This window comes from Glycine max, chromosome 6, assembly GCF_000004515.6.
Source record: "Glycine max cultivar Williams 82 chromosome 6, Glycine_max_v4.0, whole genome shotgun sequence".
NCBI lineage: Eukaryota > Viridiplantae > Streptophyta > Magnoliopsida > Fabales > Fabaceae > Glycine > Glycine max.
Window position 1 is genome coordinate 3769190 of NC_038242.2, and position 16150 is coordinate 3785339.

The following is a 16150-nucleotide window of genomic DNA, read 5'->3' on the forward strand; positions in this document are numbered from 1 at the left end:
AAATTTAAGAGATTAAAAACGTAATTAAATTTTACTTTTTTATATATTTCACAAAACGACAAACATATCCCTATCACACGTTTCTTCTCATCCGTACAATATTTCATGCCATTGGAATAAATTTTAGAAAAATTTCCTTTGGACACCCAAGGATACCCAATATGTAGGGAGATAAAAAAAATATAAAAGATGAATTATCAATATAATTAATTATGGAACGTAACAAGAATATAGAGATAAGAAAAATACTATCAATCGAATACGTGCCTTTTTATTCTTTCTCTCCCATTTCGATTTTTAATTTTATGCTCTTGTTATACATTTATTTTGTGTCTCTTGTTATTATTCTATCAAATTACTTATTTTATTTTTATATTAGGAAAAAAAGAGAGAAACAACTTTATACCTCTTCATTTTTTTAAAATAAAACCACACGCGTTTTCCAAAATCAGAACAAATTTAGGTTGAATGGAAATAATATAGGATCTATTAGTACTTTCTTATTTTATTTTTTCTTATTTTTATTTATCTCTTTATTTCTTTTCATTTTTTCTATATATTAACACTTTTAATTGTAATTTATTTTTTACCTATTTTCATACAATTTTTTTAACCACTTTATTTCCGTCCATTATGCCAAATAAGCCCAAACTTTTCTGCTGTTTAGTGGGTAGAGAGGCTAGTGTCACGTCAGGGACGTCATTTGATTGACTTTTGGGTTCTGTGTATCCTCAGCGTCCAGGTTGGTTTGGTTTGGCCACATGTTAGTGCCTTACAGACTTGAATGAGAACCAGCGCAGCCATGTAATAGTAACCATTTACAAGCTTGGCACGACGCAACAAAATTTGTTATTTCACACGTATTTCACGCTCGAAAAATGTTTGATAAATACGTATTGTGCTATTTAATACCTAGAAAGAAATAAAATAAATAAAATAAATAAATATAATACAATTTATGATATAATAAAAAGAGAGATAAAAAATAAAAAATAAAAAAATTTATTTTTTCAGATCTAAGATTTTTTATATGAAGATGCCTTGTTTTGTCTCTTTTATCATTTATGAAGAGACATAGGACTGGTTGCTATGTTGACACTTGACAGCGCCGAAAAAGTCTGAATTAAACAACACATATCAAGCTAATTCATGTTTTTTGTTAATATTTTTATGTGCATTAAAGGTATATACTTTTTTTTTATAATTAGATATTATTTTTTTCAAAGACTTAATTTATATTTTATACATTGACATTACTAAACTAAGTTTTATCAAGCGTGACGGGCTTTATTAGTAAATGGCGTGTGTTTTTAACCCATAGTAAGTAAAGAATTCCTACCACTTAGAATACTTGTCTTTATTGACCAATCATCATTTAAAACATAAAACAAAGATGCAGTCAAAATTAAAATAAAATGATGCTATAGAAAAAACGATGATATTGAGGGGGGGGGGGGGGGACAAAAGCTTTGTAATAAGACTTGCCCAAAGAATCCGATGGTTTGGCAGAAAATACAAGTAAGCTCAAATGTATAATGGTAAATAAATAATTGAAGAATAACGACAGAGGTCTCTGCTGACTATTTGGGCCATATCATGCTCTAATTTCCATGCTTGATTTGACCTGCAAGTTTGAAAAATCAATCATTTCTTGACAATCTCATTCCTCAGTAGTCACTTGTACAGCTGAAGCGATTTTTCTCTCTGAATTTATGTTTTATTTTAATTTTCAAAACTAAAAGAAACTTAAATGTGTTTGGATAGAAAATTTTAATTGAGAAAAATAATTTATCAAAAAAATTAAAATTCTTTAATTTAAAATTATTGTTTGAATTTTTTTTATGAAGAATTTAAATTTTTTAAATTGTAAAGCATAATTTAAACAATTAAAAATATGAAATTCTCTCGTACCTTTCTCTTCACTAGCTTGCTTTCGTCGCAAATGAAACACGGGCTGTGCGTTTTAACCAATTCTAGAACCATCGCCAATGTCACTCTCCATCAACCTTCTTTCATTCCCGCCAATGCCACTGTCGTCATTGTCACTTTTCATGGCCACTTTTTGATATCCTCTCCATGTTTGCCACCTTCCTCCACCACGATTCTCCAGCGGCAATCTTGAATGCCTTTATCGTGTTCCTTCCTGGACCATAAGGGTAGATCGTCAGTAGACTCGTTGTAGGGAGACTTCTCGTTGCGAGCACAGTGTTCGTGATTTTTGCGTTGTTCAACAACTTGTTGTATCATCGGCTTTCGTCAGAGGAGGATGCACAAAACAACTCTCTGGCAACGCGCAGAGACGTGCAATCTCCACCGATTTCCAATGGCGATGTGGAAAGCGAGTACATTCGAGCTAAGTTATGTATGTATAACTGTCGCCTTCCTTCGGATGTGATTTAGGCTCCAACCTTAAAGAAATTTAATTTTTTTTATTCAAATACAAAATTTTAAAAATAAAAAAATTTCGAATCATTTAAAATTCTTAAAATTTTAAATTAACTTATCCAAACACACTCTAAATAATTTTTAGAATTTCATTTCTAATATATTCCTACAACACGTATGGTTGCATTGATCAGGACAATCATAAGTTAGTTACTTAGAGTGAACTTAAGAACGGAATTATAGTTGAATAGAAAAAATGATTGATTGGATCATATTCCGCATTGAAGAAGAACCAGCTATAGCTTCTTATGAAGCTGCTGGTTTAATTGTCATAAAGTGACTGCGGATTTGGAACCTCGTGGGAAACTTGTGGGTGCTGAAAAGGGTTAAAGAGTCGGACAACTTGACTTTTTCATGGTGGATTGGGATGGGTGCATTGAACAGTGATTAGTAGGCTAATTTTTCTACGTGACGGCTTTGAGTAGCTGTAGGTCCTACTAGGCTTAGTTGATGCGTTAACATAGTGCATGCACTTGACCCAGCGAAGGTTTATATACTTTTTTTAGTTTCTAATTATAACACATTTTTAATTAATTTATATTCTTTTTAAAAAATAATTATCAATACTAACATTTAAAAATTACTATTTTACTCTTTTTATTCACTTATTTGTTTTTAAGTGATATTTAAAAAAATAATTAAGTAAGGATATATAAAAATAATAATTAATATATTTAGAAATTAAAAAATAATCTTATAAAAAGATAAATAATTTTTTAAAAATGATCTTATAATTAAAGACAAAAAAAAGTATATTATAATTTATAGACAGGAATTGATAAAAAGTTGTGGTACAAGTAGTTTTATACTTCAGGTTTTTCACAAAGGTTTAAGTTTCATAAAAAAAAAGTTTCAGTTTCGATTCTCAGTTTAAGAATGAATTACAACTAAATGTGCCATTTATTTTTAAAATGGGCTTAAGAAGAAGATATTTTTTTTATCATTGAGAATAACCAAAGAAAAAGATTAATTGGGTGTCTAATAAGATTTTCGAATATCTTTTGATTATATAAAACAATAGATTTTTAAGATTAAAGTTCGTTAAATTGAGTTTTATTATTTAAATTATTTATACACACAATTAAAAACTAAATATGATCGATATAATTAAAATACTCAGTATTTACTAATTATGTCAAGTTTTATTTGTAAAATTTACATTTTATGTTTCCATAGAACGATAAATTTATATTAAATTTCTCTATTTTTTTAAAAAAAATATGCCAAACATAATGTTACAAAATATGTAAAAAAGTAAAAATATCTTTATTAATTAATTAAAAACATAAAATAATAGGTAAGAAACTTTAAAATATCTTTTTCCTTTTTTATTCTATAATGTTAAATTGAAGAATATAATAACAATTAATTTTTTTTCTTAGAAGTAAATTAACTAAATTATAAATTATAAATTATAAACGTATCGAATAGATCTATTTTATTATTTTAAATTTAAAATAATTTTTGTAATTTAACAAAAATCAGTTCAAACACTACGTACATAAATATTGAACATTATTATGTGGTGAAAAATCATGATAAAGTACCACCGAGCAAACAGACTCAAGTGATACAGGTTTGGTAGCTAGGAATCAAATTACATGTCTCAATCAAAAAAAAATTCTCTAATATATAAAAAATAATAACACATTAGTGGGGAAAAACTAGCTGGTATTTAAAAAAGAAATGTTGAGTAGTGAATTATTTTTCGTTTAGCAAAAGAGAGAGAAAGATCAGAAAAAGATAGAAGGTAATTGCAATGAAGGTTTCTTTCTAAAAAAAATCTATATTTGATCTCAACAAAAACAACTTCCTTTTGCCGGTTTTTTAATCCACTTCAGTAAGAGAGAAATACACACAAAAGAAAATATAAGTGTGAATTTTTTTTATCATTTAATCTTTTATATGTATCCCCTACTAAAAATTTCCAATACTAGAGAATACACACTCCCCACCCATACACAAAGCAAAAACAAGCTTTAAATTGTTTATGAGCCTACTATATATGGAAGTATATATCATGCTCAAGGCCACAAATAAGAAATCTCGAAAAACAACACAAACAAACTACAATATACTTAGTTTATGGTTCTTTCGCATTGGCCATGTTCAATCTAATTGATTATCATTGTTGCGGCTATTTTATTTTATATATTTGTCTCTGTTTATTAATTGGATTCAGAATTATAAGGAATCTATCTCAATTAATTAAACATAATGTATGAAATTTGTAAATATTTTAATATCATATTCAATTTTTATAAAAAAAAAAAAAAAAGAGTTCAGAACTCTGAAAATGCAAGATGTATTTTAGAAGACAAACTGTTAACCGATAGTTATTGATTAAACAATCAGAAGTTCAGAACAAAGAAATGAAACGAAATCAAATTCTTTTTTTTTTCATCTTTTAACTTTATTTTTTTTCTTTTGCTTTTATATTTCCATTTATTTTCAACCCGAGTTATTTTCTAATTTTTATTCTTTTCCATCTTTACAAATGCTGTGTACAATTTGTGGCATTCGCCCAGCACCAAGCAACAAAAGTTAACAGCTAAAAATAAAAATAAAAACTTGATAATTAATTTATTATAGAGAGAAAATGGAATTTAGAAAATACATTGAGGCATTGACAAATAGTGGTAGCTAGTTAGGGAGGAGGAGATGAAATCAACGACAGAGAACATGCATGGGAAACGGAAGAAGAAAGCGACGGGTTGGAGTTGTCACCGGGGTTGTTCACCGATTAAACGACGATATATGATTAAGAAGCTGCCACGTGCATTCGATTATCTTTGATCACTGAGTCAGAAGAATCTCCGTTTATGAGGTCATGAAGATGTGAACGACAAGCTAGCAAGTCAAGAGCGAAACATAAAAAATAAAAAATAACCAGAAGTTCATATTCGATATTAATTTTGATATCCATCAGAAATACTATCTGAGGAGAAATATGGTTTTTGTAAAAGCATATTTCTAATTACTACTTCTCAATCAAATCAAGGGAAGAATGAATGTTTAAGTGACTGGAGAAAAAAATATAATTTAAAGGAGGAAACCTATTCTCTGAAAAAGTATATTTTATTCTTTTTTTAAAAAAAATATTAATGCTATGAACCAAAAATCCCTTAATGGATTTCTAAGTACATGTTGTGAATTATTTATTTATGTATTTATTTATAATAAAAGAGATAGAAGAGGGGCAAAGGAGATGTGGAAATTATATCTCAATTATATTGGCACTCCAATCTCAACAGTTCCAAAACACTCCCCTTTTCCAAATATATTAAGTAACAGAGAAGTAGAAAACAATTGATAGCACCAAACAATTGGAAGTACAAAACGTGTGGTAGTGAAACTCTTATTTACAAGAGGCTTGTGAAATAATACTTTGATTGAATTGATATGTGAAAATTAAATTCTCAAAAAAATTTCTCACTTAAATGTAGATCGAGTAGATTTATTTTTAGACGTTTAAATTTAAAATGATTTTTTAATCACGTAATTTGAAAAAAAAAACTATTTTAGCCTCTATGCCTAAATAAATGTCTCATGTGTCGTCAAAATCAATACTTTGAAAGAAAAACACACGTGATAAAGTGTTTGATAATAAAAATACAAAATCAAAGTGAATTGTTGTATAAGCGACTTATGATTTGTTAATTACATAGGTAAAATCTATAATGATATTAGGGCAAAAGAATTAAAACATACTCTATTTTTTTCAAATTACAAAGACTGAAAATAATAATTTTAAATTTGGATGAATAAAAACATATTTTTTGACAGATTTAAAAGATTAAAAACATATTTAAATCTTAATAATGCATGCTTGATTAGAAGTATATGTTAGAAGGAAGAAATTATAGTGCATTAAAGACTAAAGAAAAACTATAGATAAAATAAAATAACAACTCAAACTTTTCATTCATACCAAAAAGATAAAGGGAATATAATTCAAAACCTAATTAATACTAATGATGATTCTACAAGTGTCATCATCCTATAACCTAATAGATATTTTAATATTTTAACTCCAACCTATAAAGTCTTTCAACTATTTTCTTTTAGGCCTAAAATCCATCCTGATACTAATACAACTTTTACTCATAGCAAAACAACATTAAAGTTTAAAGAGAAATCTACAAGAAGATAAAATAACGATTAAGATTTTTTATTCATACCAAAAGGATAGAATTTTTCAAATTACTTTTAAAAAAATAAATATTTTTAAAATAACTTTAAAAAGTGATAAAAAATAAATGCTTATTTGTTTTTTCTGATTGAATGGGGATTAAAAGCCCAAAAGTTTAATAAATGTTTATTTCTTAAAATAAAGTAAAACAAGCACGTGAACGATTTATTTAACAAAATTATAATGATTTAATATTTTAAATAAACTTTAATAAATAGAATAGAAAACAACATTAGACAAAATAAAATTCAAACTTTTTCGAACTCAAATTTTTCTCGGAATATGATTTGCAAGTCCTTTACTTTATATAATCATTATAATTTATAATGTGCACATCATTTTACATATATATGTATCCAAAAAAAACATTTTACACATATAACATGCTTTTAGATAACGAACAACAGTATATGCGCCATTTTTCGTATGGGCAATCATTATTACAGTTTAAAATTGGTTTAATAACATTGGAATAAACAATTATAAATTATAAACACTCGTTGTTAATCAACTTCGACAATCCATCCCTTCTTATCTTCAATAGTACCCGTTTGAATTCCTGAAATGGTATTGTTCAGCTCTTGACAAATGGTTCCAGAACCTGTTATATATTCCATCCTGCATATATACAACATAATGTTTCATGAAAATTTGGACCCGTGTGACGCATTTATACTCGCGTGTTTCCTGTTTCTTTTCTGTTTCGTGAATTTAATTTCTGAAGCATAAAAAAATACTCTCGTGTCCTAAAAAATACAATAAGACTGATAATATATGTTTCTCGTCATAACGGCTATTTTTAAATTCAAATATACATTACAAATAAAAACAAATTAAAGAAAATAATAATTACTTTTAGTATTAATAAAGTTCAAATTTCAAATTAGAATTAAATGGAAATATAACTTTAATTATGAGAAGTCTCTGTTTTTACTTTTAGTTAGTTATGTGTAAGCGTGGGTGTTACCGTTATTTTACCTTTTATCCTGGTATGTGATACTCCCTACTGGAGCAACACCGACCGCAGTTCCTGTGCAGAAAACTTCATCAGCCTCAATCAATTCATCCACGGCAACAGCACGCTCTTCTACCTGAACAAATTTCTAACTTGGTAAAATCTATGATGTCTTTCTAGTAACTAAGTGTGTGTTTGTGTTTCGAATGTCAGGCCAGAAAAAACTGTCTTGTGATCAGTTTTCAACTTTTTTTTTTACTCTTCAACTAAATAATTTTTTTTATCACTATTTCTATTTTCTCTCGTCTCTATTTTCATAGTTTCATTCAAATAGACAACTTTTTCTTTTGCCGCTCATCCAAACAGACAATTAAAGAAAATTCATTTTTAATGTGAGTAAATAAATAAAAAATTGTAAATTTCAAATTAGTTTAACGTATACCATGACTTAAATTCACCAAAATTTATGATAAAATAAAAGTTCTTACTTATTTTAAAATAAACTTACCTTACAAGAGTGTTTTTCTTTTATCTTTATAGCATTGCTTTTTTTATTTTTTTCTTTTGACAAATAATCTTTTGTAACGTTTATTTTACTAGTTTATAAGACAAGATTAGCTATCCTTGTACGTGTTTGGTGAAAACGTCAACAAAAAAGGATTCTTCAAGTTCACACTTCACACTGTATGTGAGAAAGGGTGGTCAGGAACTTAAAAAACATTAAGCAAGAAACTATTAAAGGCTGAATGAGTAATTATATAGGTCCCGTTATCATGTAGGAGCCACATATATGCAGCTATGTATATAATACCTGGTAACTTGAAGCAAAAAAAAATAAAAAATGTATTACCTGATAGCCATGATCGCGAGCAATTTCAATGACACTTTTTCGGGTAATTCCGGAAAGAATAGTTCCATTAGTAGCAGGTGTTGAGATGCATTTGCCCTGTGAAATTGGAAGCAAGTTAGATTAATCGGTCAGTTGTAAGCGTATATGGCTGAAATTGTCGTACAGAGTAATTTCAATTTTCATCAAATTGTTAGGAACGTGCTCTATTGGAAAAGTAACAATTCAACCCAACTGCAATTATCTAAAATCCATTTTTGTTTATCAATCTTATGTTTCTTATCCCAGGCTGCATGATTGATTATATAATCTATTAAATATAGTAAATAGCTCTCCTTCATTCCTATCATGCATATTAATTACTAGTAAAAAGAATTTGATAACACTTTTCGTCCTTTTACTATCTGCTTTCTTTCTTTTCTCAGTTGTCACTGTGTGTACTTTTCTAGCATTAAACTAGATGAGCAGATGGCACCTTAATATGTTAACTAGTGGTTCTGAATGACTTGACATATATGCCCACATTAACTCACAAACACTAGTTTTAACATCGTGTATTTTTCTTCTGTTTCTTCTGGTCACACATCATATATCGAGGCGCAATATGTTCAAACACACACGCTAACACACCTGAACACACATGATCTGTCTTTATAATTAATTAGAGAGAAAAGATGAATAATTGGAAAAATACCTTGGCAATAAAAATGTTACAAGAAGAGACCTCCTCGAGATTTTTCTTGGTGTCTGAATCAAGGTATAGCACATCCGAAAATCCTCTTTTCTTGGCTTGAATTTGTGCCATCAAGACCTACACGTCAAGACAAGAAGTAAATTGAGTACGTTAATATGCATAAGATTTGAAACCCATCAAAGTCATCTCTGCTCCTTTCATTTGTTGACGTGTTTCTTAATTAGTTAAATTAAGGATAAAACTTATATCTAATTTCATAGGTGTTTTTAGTGTTAGTTTCACCCGGCTAATTTGCGGTATCATTAAAAGGAAATCTTTATTATATCACATTACTAAAGTGAAACTTCAACATGCACCTAAATTTTGTCCTTAAATTAATCTAGGATCCACTAAAGAAAAAATTATAAGTAATTTTTTATCCATAAATATTAATTGTTAACAATTAATTTTTTTATGAGCGGGAGAATAAATCTACAACATTTCCCTCCCTCACTTCTCCTTTTACCATAAGCGATTTGCAACAATGTTTTGTACACATAGCAAATTCATTGATTTATGTTTTTGGTCAAAAGACATACCGGTGCATAATTGGAAATGGTTTTAACGTTTCCAGTGCCGCGGCTAGAAGCACGGTCAAAGTTTTCCTCCACGTACAAGTTGAGTGGAGCAGAGCCCTCCTACGATGCGAAAAAACCATTCGAAATGTTGAGGTAATTGTTAGATATAGCTAGCTAACCACAACGAGCACAAGAAAGAAATTAAAGTTTCAGAGACCTTGAAATAGTTGCGAACAGGGGAAGCAAATATGAGGAATGTGTATTCAGGTGCAGGAGCCAAACCCAAAACCGGACCAGTTCCTAGGAGCAGAGGCCTAAGGTACAAGGATCCTTTGCCCGGTGGAGGAACCTGCTCGATCAGTCCAACTACACATTAAGTTCAATATGCAAAGCATTCTGTGTCATTTATTTTAGAATTGAAACTCGAGATTAATAAATATTAATATTAATACCCAACGCTTATTAGCCAAGACAGTTTGCTTCAAAGCATCAACAAAATGATCAATGGAAGGCGATGCCATGCACATTCTTTGGGCACCAGTCTTCATGCGAATGGCATTTTCTTCTGGACGGAAGAGTAGCAAGCCCCCATTTTCTTTTCTGTATGCTTTCGTGCCTTCGAATAAACCCTGTTTTCAGATTTCAACAACAATACCACCACTCAAACATAAAAATGATTAACAAAAGAAAATTATTGAAGAAGATTTTAAATTATATTTATCACTCCATACAGGAATTGAGTTTGCGTTTGTTGGTTTAGTTAATTGTATTTAGGCACATGATTCCTAAGAGAATTATGCGTGGCTTAGGTGTTTTTTTTTTTCACTTTTAAGAATGATTTATTCCAAAAATAAAAAATAAAAAAATTCAAGCTGTATTATCTTTCTTTTTTGGATTTGTCTTCACGGTTATACCAGATATGGTTTGGCACCTTTAAAGTTGAAGTAATTAGTTTCTTAAGAGAATACCAAACCATACCTGACCATAATTTAGGACACCAGCTGATGGACTGAGTTCAATGTTCCCATAACGACTGAGTTGTCCTTGTCCAAAATTTTGGCCCTCACAACATTTAGTAATATACATATAATCAGTGGGCATCAGTCCAAATCCAAGACTGTCCCAGTCCACATCAGCATACTCGTCATCACTGTTAACATTATTTAAAAAAAGAAAAAAACAGAATGAAGAGTAATTTAATACACATTAATCCTGAATAAAATTAACTTTAAATACTATATATTAACTTTTGTGTCAATAACTTTTTCATTTATATTTGTAGGAGAAAAAAACAAAATAAATAAATAAAATAGTTTGAGCTTTTCTCAAAAACTAAAATTAATGTATGTATTTAACTAATAGAAGTTCAGTTTATTTTGTATTCTTATTTTTCTTTCCTTTTCTTTTATTAGCATATGTGAAGAAATTATTCTAAACAAAATCATAATCAGTACTTATGTATTTGTAATCTTGTTAGTAGGTAATATGTTTACTTTACCGGTAACTAGGGTTGTGGCTCGGTAGAGGGGAGGACTGAGAAGCAAAGCAATTGTAAGTTCCGATCTGTTACAATATAAATTTGTTTAGATCACAGTCTGAATTAATCTAACAATCCACTCCACGATAATAGGATTTATTTTTAGTGAATCAAATTATTTGATCCAAAAAATGAGCAGTCTGATTAAGGAGCATTAAATATCAATACATTTAATCTAAAATATCTTTATTTAATGTAAGATGTATATAAATGTAACATGTGGTTTATTGAAGTGCATTTTAAATAAGATGCAAGTGTAATATTTCTTATTAATATCAAATCTAATTGTTTTAAATAGCGTAATAATGTCGGCTAAATAATTAAGTTCCATCTTTATTATTGCTATTAAACACACAAAAAAAATCTAATTATTTTTAATGTGGGTACATTAAAAAAAATATAATTGATAAGACTTAAAATTTATAAAACATCACTAATTAAAAAAAAACTAAAACATAAAAAAAATAGAATGGAAGAAGTAAGAAGTAACAATAGAAACGTCTAATTAAAAAACACAAAACAATAAAGCGAGAAAAGGAAAACACTAGAAACATCTTCCCAACAGATGAGGATAAGGGAGGTGGAAGCATCGTCATCGACATGGTAACTGGCAAGTGAGGGAGCCTACCAGGATTAACAAGATTATCTGCATTCTGATTTGTCGATGATAATAAACATATTTAATTTGGTTTTGTTCTATTGATTACGTGCTCCACAGAAATAAAGAGATAATGTTTTTTCCTTAAATTTCTTACACAAAATTTATAAACAAAAACAAATGAATTGAATACGCAAAATACTTAGATTTCCAAAAAAGAAAAAATATTGTCGCATAAAAAATTTGGTAATTTCAAATTATCCAGTGAAAGTTTATAAGTTATCATGAGAAATAACAATTAAAAACTTGGATAATATGCCAACAAATCAAAAGTTACCTTTTGACATAACTCTTAAGATAATAGTTATTATAAAAGTAAAAAAATTAACATATATAATAATTTATAACTAGACGATAATACAAAGAAAATTATAATGTCAGTATATATATTATATTCTTTTATACTTAAATGGTCAATGATAAAAGTTAATTACTAGTATTACTCATAGGATTAGTAAAAATATTTAATATTTTAATTTTGATAATTTAATAATATATTTACTTTTCGGACTAAATGGAGTTTTTAATTATTCGATAAGGTTCATTCCAAAAGTAAGATAAGGACAAGATTTAAGTAGAGTTCAAAACGACAACAAGTTTCTCGTCCTATCCATGCTCCAGAGTTCGTACACTTGTGCCCACGGCGGCATGGGTCACTGCCCATAATGCCAACCCATATTTATAAAACTTCTATCATGTTTGGAAGTGCGTTTGGGAAAAAATCCACATGCGTGTTTGAAAACACGTGGTATACTATCGTTAATGCGTTATTGAGAAAAATCACGTCCAACACGCACAGTATGTGACTTAGATCAGATCCGAAAACAACCATGTCTTCTTGCATTTATTTCAGGACTCGACACAGAAGTTACTTGAACGCTTCTTACATTTAAATTTAGAATGAGCATTTGAATTTAGAATAATGTAATTACTCAAACTCCAACTATTATGGAATATGGACTATAGTGGATTTGAGTTTGAATATAAGCCACTAAGGGGCAGTGGTTTAAGTCTAATGCATAAAAAAAATTGTATTGTTTTTATTTATTATTAATTTAGGTGATAATTTTGACGATAATCTTCAGTAAGAATCTATTTTATGTTATCTAAAAATTAAATGCCAATAAGTGTATTTTTAAGAAAATAAAAGTATAAAATAGTTATAAAAAAAGTACTATTTATTATTTCATCTGTTTTTATTAATAAGACTCAAGTTTATTTCATCTGTTTTTATTAATAAGACTCAAATTTAAAATGATGTATATTTTTTTATAAGATTTAGTTTATAATGATTATTGTACTAATTATTTTTAAATTAGAAATATTTCTCATTAATATATATATATATATATATATATATATATATATAATATTAACAAAAGAGAAAAAAGTATTAATAACAATGATAATTTTAGAAAAAATTATAAATTTAAAATAAGTTTATTGTTATCAATTAGATTAATCTTGATGAATTAGATATTTAAGTCTTATACATAGGAACAAGAAAAATATGTTAAAAAAATATTTAACGCTCATTTGTTAAAATAATTAAAAGCATTTATGAATATTTGCATATTTATTAGTCAATATCTTCAAATCATTTATTACAATGGTATTTTGCCCCAAAAAAACTTCTTACCATGGTCTTAAAACAATTCCTTGGTCAACATAATGAATAATGCTGGTTTTGAATCTTATAAATAAATTATTATCGTAATTATCTCAATTAATTATATTCTTAATAACTATTTTAATTATTATTTTCAAGCATTGTGACCTGAAAAATAATGCAAAATTCTTTCAGTCGTTTTGACCTCTCCTTAAACTTAATTATCGCCATTAAAGATAAGAAAGATAGAATTGAAATGAAAAAATATAGTATTATTCAAATAAATAAATAAAAAATATAAATATAAAATTTATCTCCACTTATTTAGCTAAATGAAAGAAAATATAAAAAATAAACTGATATTTTAGCTCCAAAACCTCCAAACTTTTTATCCGTTATTGTTTTAGCATTAATTTTTTTTTTTTGTGTTATACTAAAATATTTAATTTTTTAAAAACTCGAAAGAAAAAAAATACCACCTACCATTCTGGTATTTTGGAATTAAAAGGTTAAAATCAAATATTCAAAATGAAATTTATATTAGCCATGGATGGACACATTATTAGATATTCACTGTAAATAATCCTGAATTATATATATATATATATATATATATATATATATATATATATTGATAATGTAAAAAAAAAAAAAAAAAAAAAAAAAGCGTGCCCATGCAACAGATAAGGAAGCGGAAAACAGAGATAAGAATGTGTTGTATTTCAGCCTTAAATGAAATATATATGGATGAAAGAGAAAGAGTAAGCGTAAGAAAGTATGACATTGATCACCTTGGACGAAGCAGATTTAGAACAACCAGCCCGAAGAAGCAATTTCCTTAAACTGGGAAAGGACACAGTTCTTTGAATCATTCTGCTCTCTATCCTTCTGCTAAAACTCAGTGTTGGTGGTGGTGGGGTGTGTGTGTGTCTAGAGCATGCACACCAAATAATGGAGAGAAATATATAAATAAAAATGGAGAGAGAAAGAGATACGCACGATAGATAGGAGGAGTAACGGGCAACGCCAGCTCTACAATCTGAATAGCCATTTATACAACCTCGAGTGTTTTGCTCCTTTTTGGAACATTGCATATAGAAAACATTATTTTCAATTTTATATTAATGTTAGGAGCCACTCACCTACTTTTCCTAAAACAGGACTAACGTATTAATATTTTTTAATTGTTAATTGTCACTTATTTTGTTATAAATATTCATATTCAGACACCAGTTAAGAATTTGAATTGAATTTTGAGTATTTTTCTAATATAATTGAAGATAAGGATAAAGAAAACTTTACCATCCAATTCGCTTACAGGTTAGATACTTGGATGTAAAAGTTAAACGATGAATACTAGAAGGCCAGCACTGATAGAGGTGGCAGTACATATCCAAAATGCTCCATTACCTACCTCCACGTCGATCACTCCATCCATATCCTCTTTTAGCCGTTATAGGAAATTAATAATTCTTAAATATAAATATCTTACACAATGTAAACATCTTATTATCACTTTTAATTGAATATATAAACAAACGAGGGACTAAAAACAATCACTTTGTAAAAAAAAGAAGTTACTGCTCCCTCAAACTCTCCAATGATGTAGTGAGTTACTAAGCTGTGAACATCACGTCATCACTAGTAAGGATTATTCACGAATTGGATTAAATTGATTTTGAAAGAAAAAAAATTTAATCCAATCAATTTGATTTTGTTAATTTATTGTTCAATTGGTTCAAGTCAAAATTTTAATTTGATCCAATTTAAAATAATTTAGATAATTGATTTTTTAACACCTTTGTCACTTACTTAATAACACTAACTAAGCCTGTTAAAAAAAAGGGGACAAAAACGCTAAAAGAAAATTAGAGAATTTTTTTTGTCTTTTAACCCTGGTTCGTTAAAGATCAATAACTTGGTTTAAGTTTTTTAGAGATTAAAAGCAAGAACTCGAAAAAAAATTTAGGAAAAATATATTAAACCTTAATTTAAGGACAAAAAAGTTATTTTACTATATCATTGAATATGATTGGATTAATACTTCATTAATTTGATTTAAATTAATCCGGACCAAGTTTGATGTATCCGCACTTGCGTCGCAGGCCCAATTAAAATGAAGCAAAAAACATGAGAAAACAAGTAAACAGAAACGCAGGCTCAGGCCGAGTTGTAGCGGCGCAAGAAATGGGCTCTGATCCCAATCACGTCTTTCACAAAAAAAAAAAAAAAGGCAAAATAAATGGTTATACTAAAAATTAAAAAAGAAAAAAGATGAAATAAGCCGGGATGATGTTGTACGGAGTGGAGTTCGGTTTCTGTTTGGAGTTGATTGGATCGTTGCTCACTCAAGCGTTTTTTTTTTTTTTTTTCTTTTCATTTTTATGTCTCATTTTACTATGACGATGAACAAATAGAACTGATGCTGCTTGTCTCATTCATGGATGGAACATGTGTTTTGTTTAAACTTTTTTTGCTTTTGGGAATAAGTTACCCTCTCCGTGTGTGTGTGAAAGCAAATTGCAAATTGAAATTACAAGCACAAATATACACACAAGGATTAAAATAGCGAGAGTTGTGTGTTCCAAGAATTCTTTACCATTTTGGTCCTCTTGATCTTTCCCTGCTGCTTTCACTCGTTTCCTTTCCACACTTA

General features: G+C 28.4%; 1 protein-coding gene across 2 annotated transcripts; it reads right to left on the minus strand.

Moving 5' to 3' along the window:
• Positions 1–6920: 6920 nt before the first annotated feature.
• LOC100782644 (branched-chain-amino-acid aminotransferase 2, chloroplastic-like) lies at positions 6921–14580 on the minus strand. Of its 2 annotated transcripts, XM_006580921.4 has the most exons (11): positions 14494–14580; positions 14286–14337; positions 11189–11253; positions 10669–10840; positions 10143–10319; positions 9908–10039; positions 9712–9810; positions 9134–9250; positions 8443–8538; positions 7616–7728; positions 6921–7255 (listed from the first exon to the last, which is right to left on the minus strand). In XM_006580921.4, the coding sequence occupies exons 4-11, from the start codon at positions 10789–10791 to the stop codon at positions 7141–7143; spliced, it is 972 nt and encodes a 323-aa protein (XP_006580984.2). In that variant the 5' UTR covers positions 10792–10840; positions 11189–11253; positions 14286–14337; positions 14494–14580; the 3' UTR covers positions 6921–7140.
• Positions 14581–16150: the final 1570 nt, after the last annotated feature.

Excerpts from the sequence above, each read along its gene's own strand:
- LOC100782644 (XM_006580921.4), bottom strand. The coding sequence starts at position 10,791 with ATGCCCACTGATTATATGTATATTACTAAATGTTGTGAGGGCCAAAAT. Across the intron at positions 10,040-10,142 it reads TCTTGGCTAATAAGCGTTGG|GTTCCTCCACCGGGCAAAGG; the intron begins GTATTAATATTA and ends CTGATCGAGCAG. Across the intron at positions 9,251-9,711 it reads CCATTTCCAATTATGCACCG|GTCTTGATGGCACAAATTCA; the intron begins GTATGTCTTTTG and ends CTTGACGTGTAG.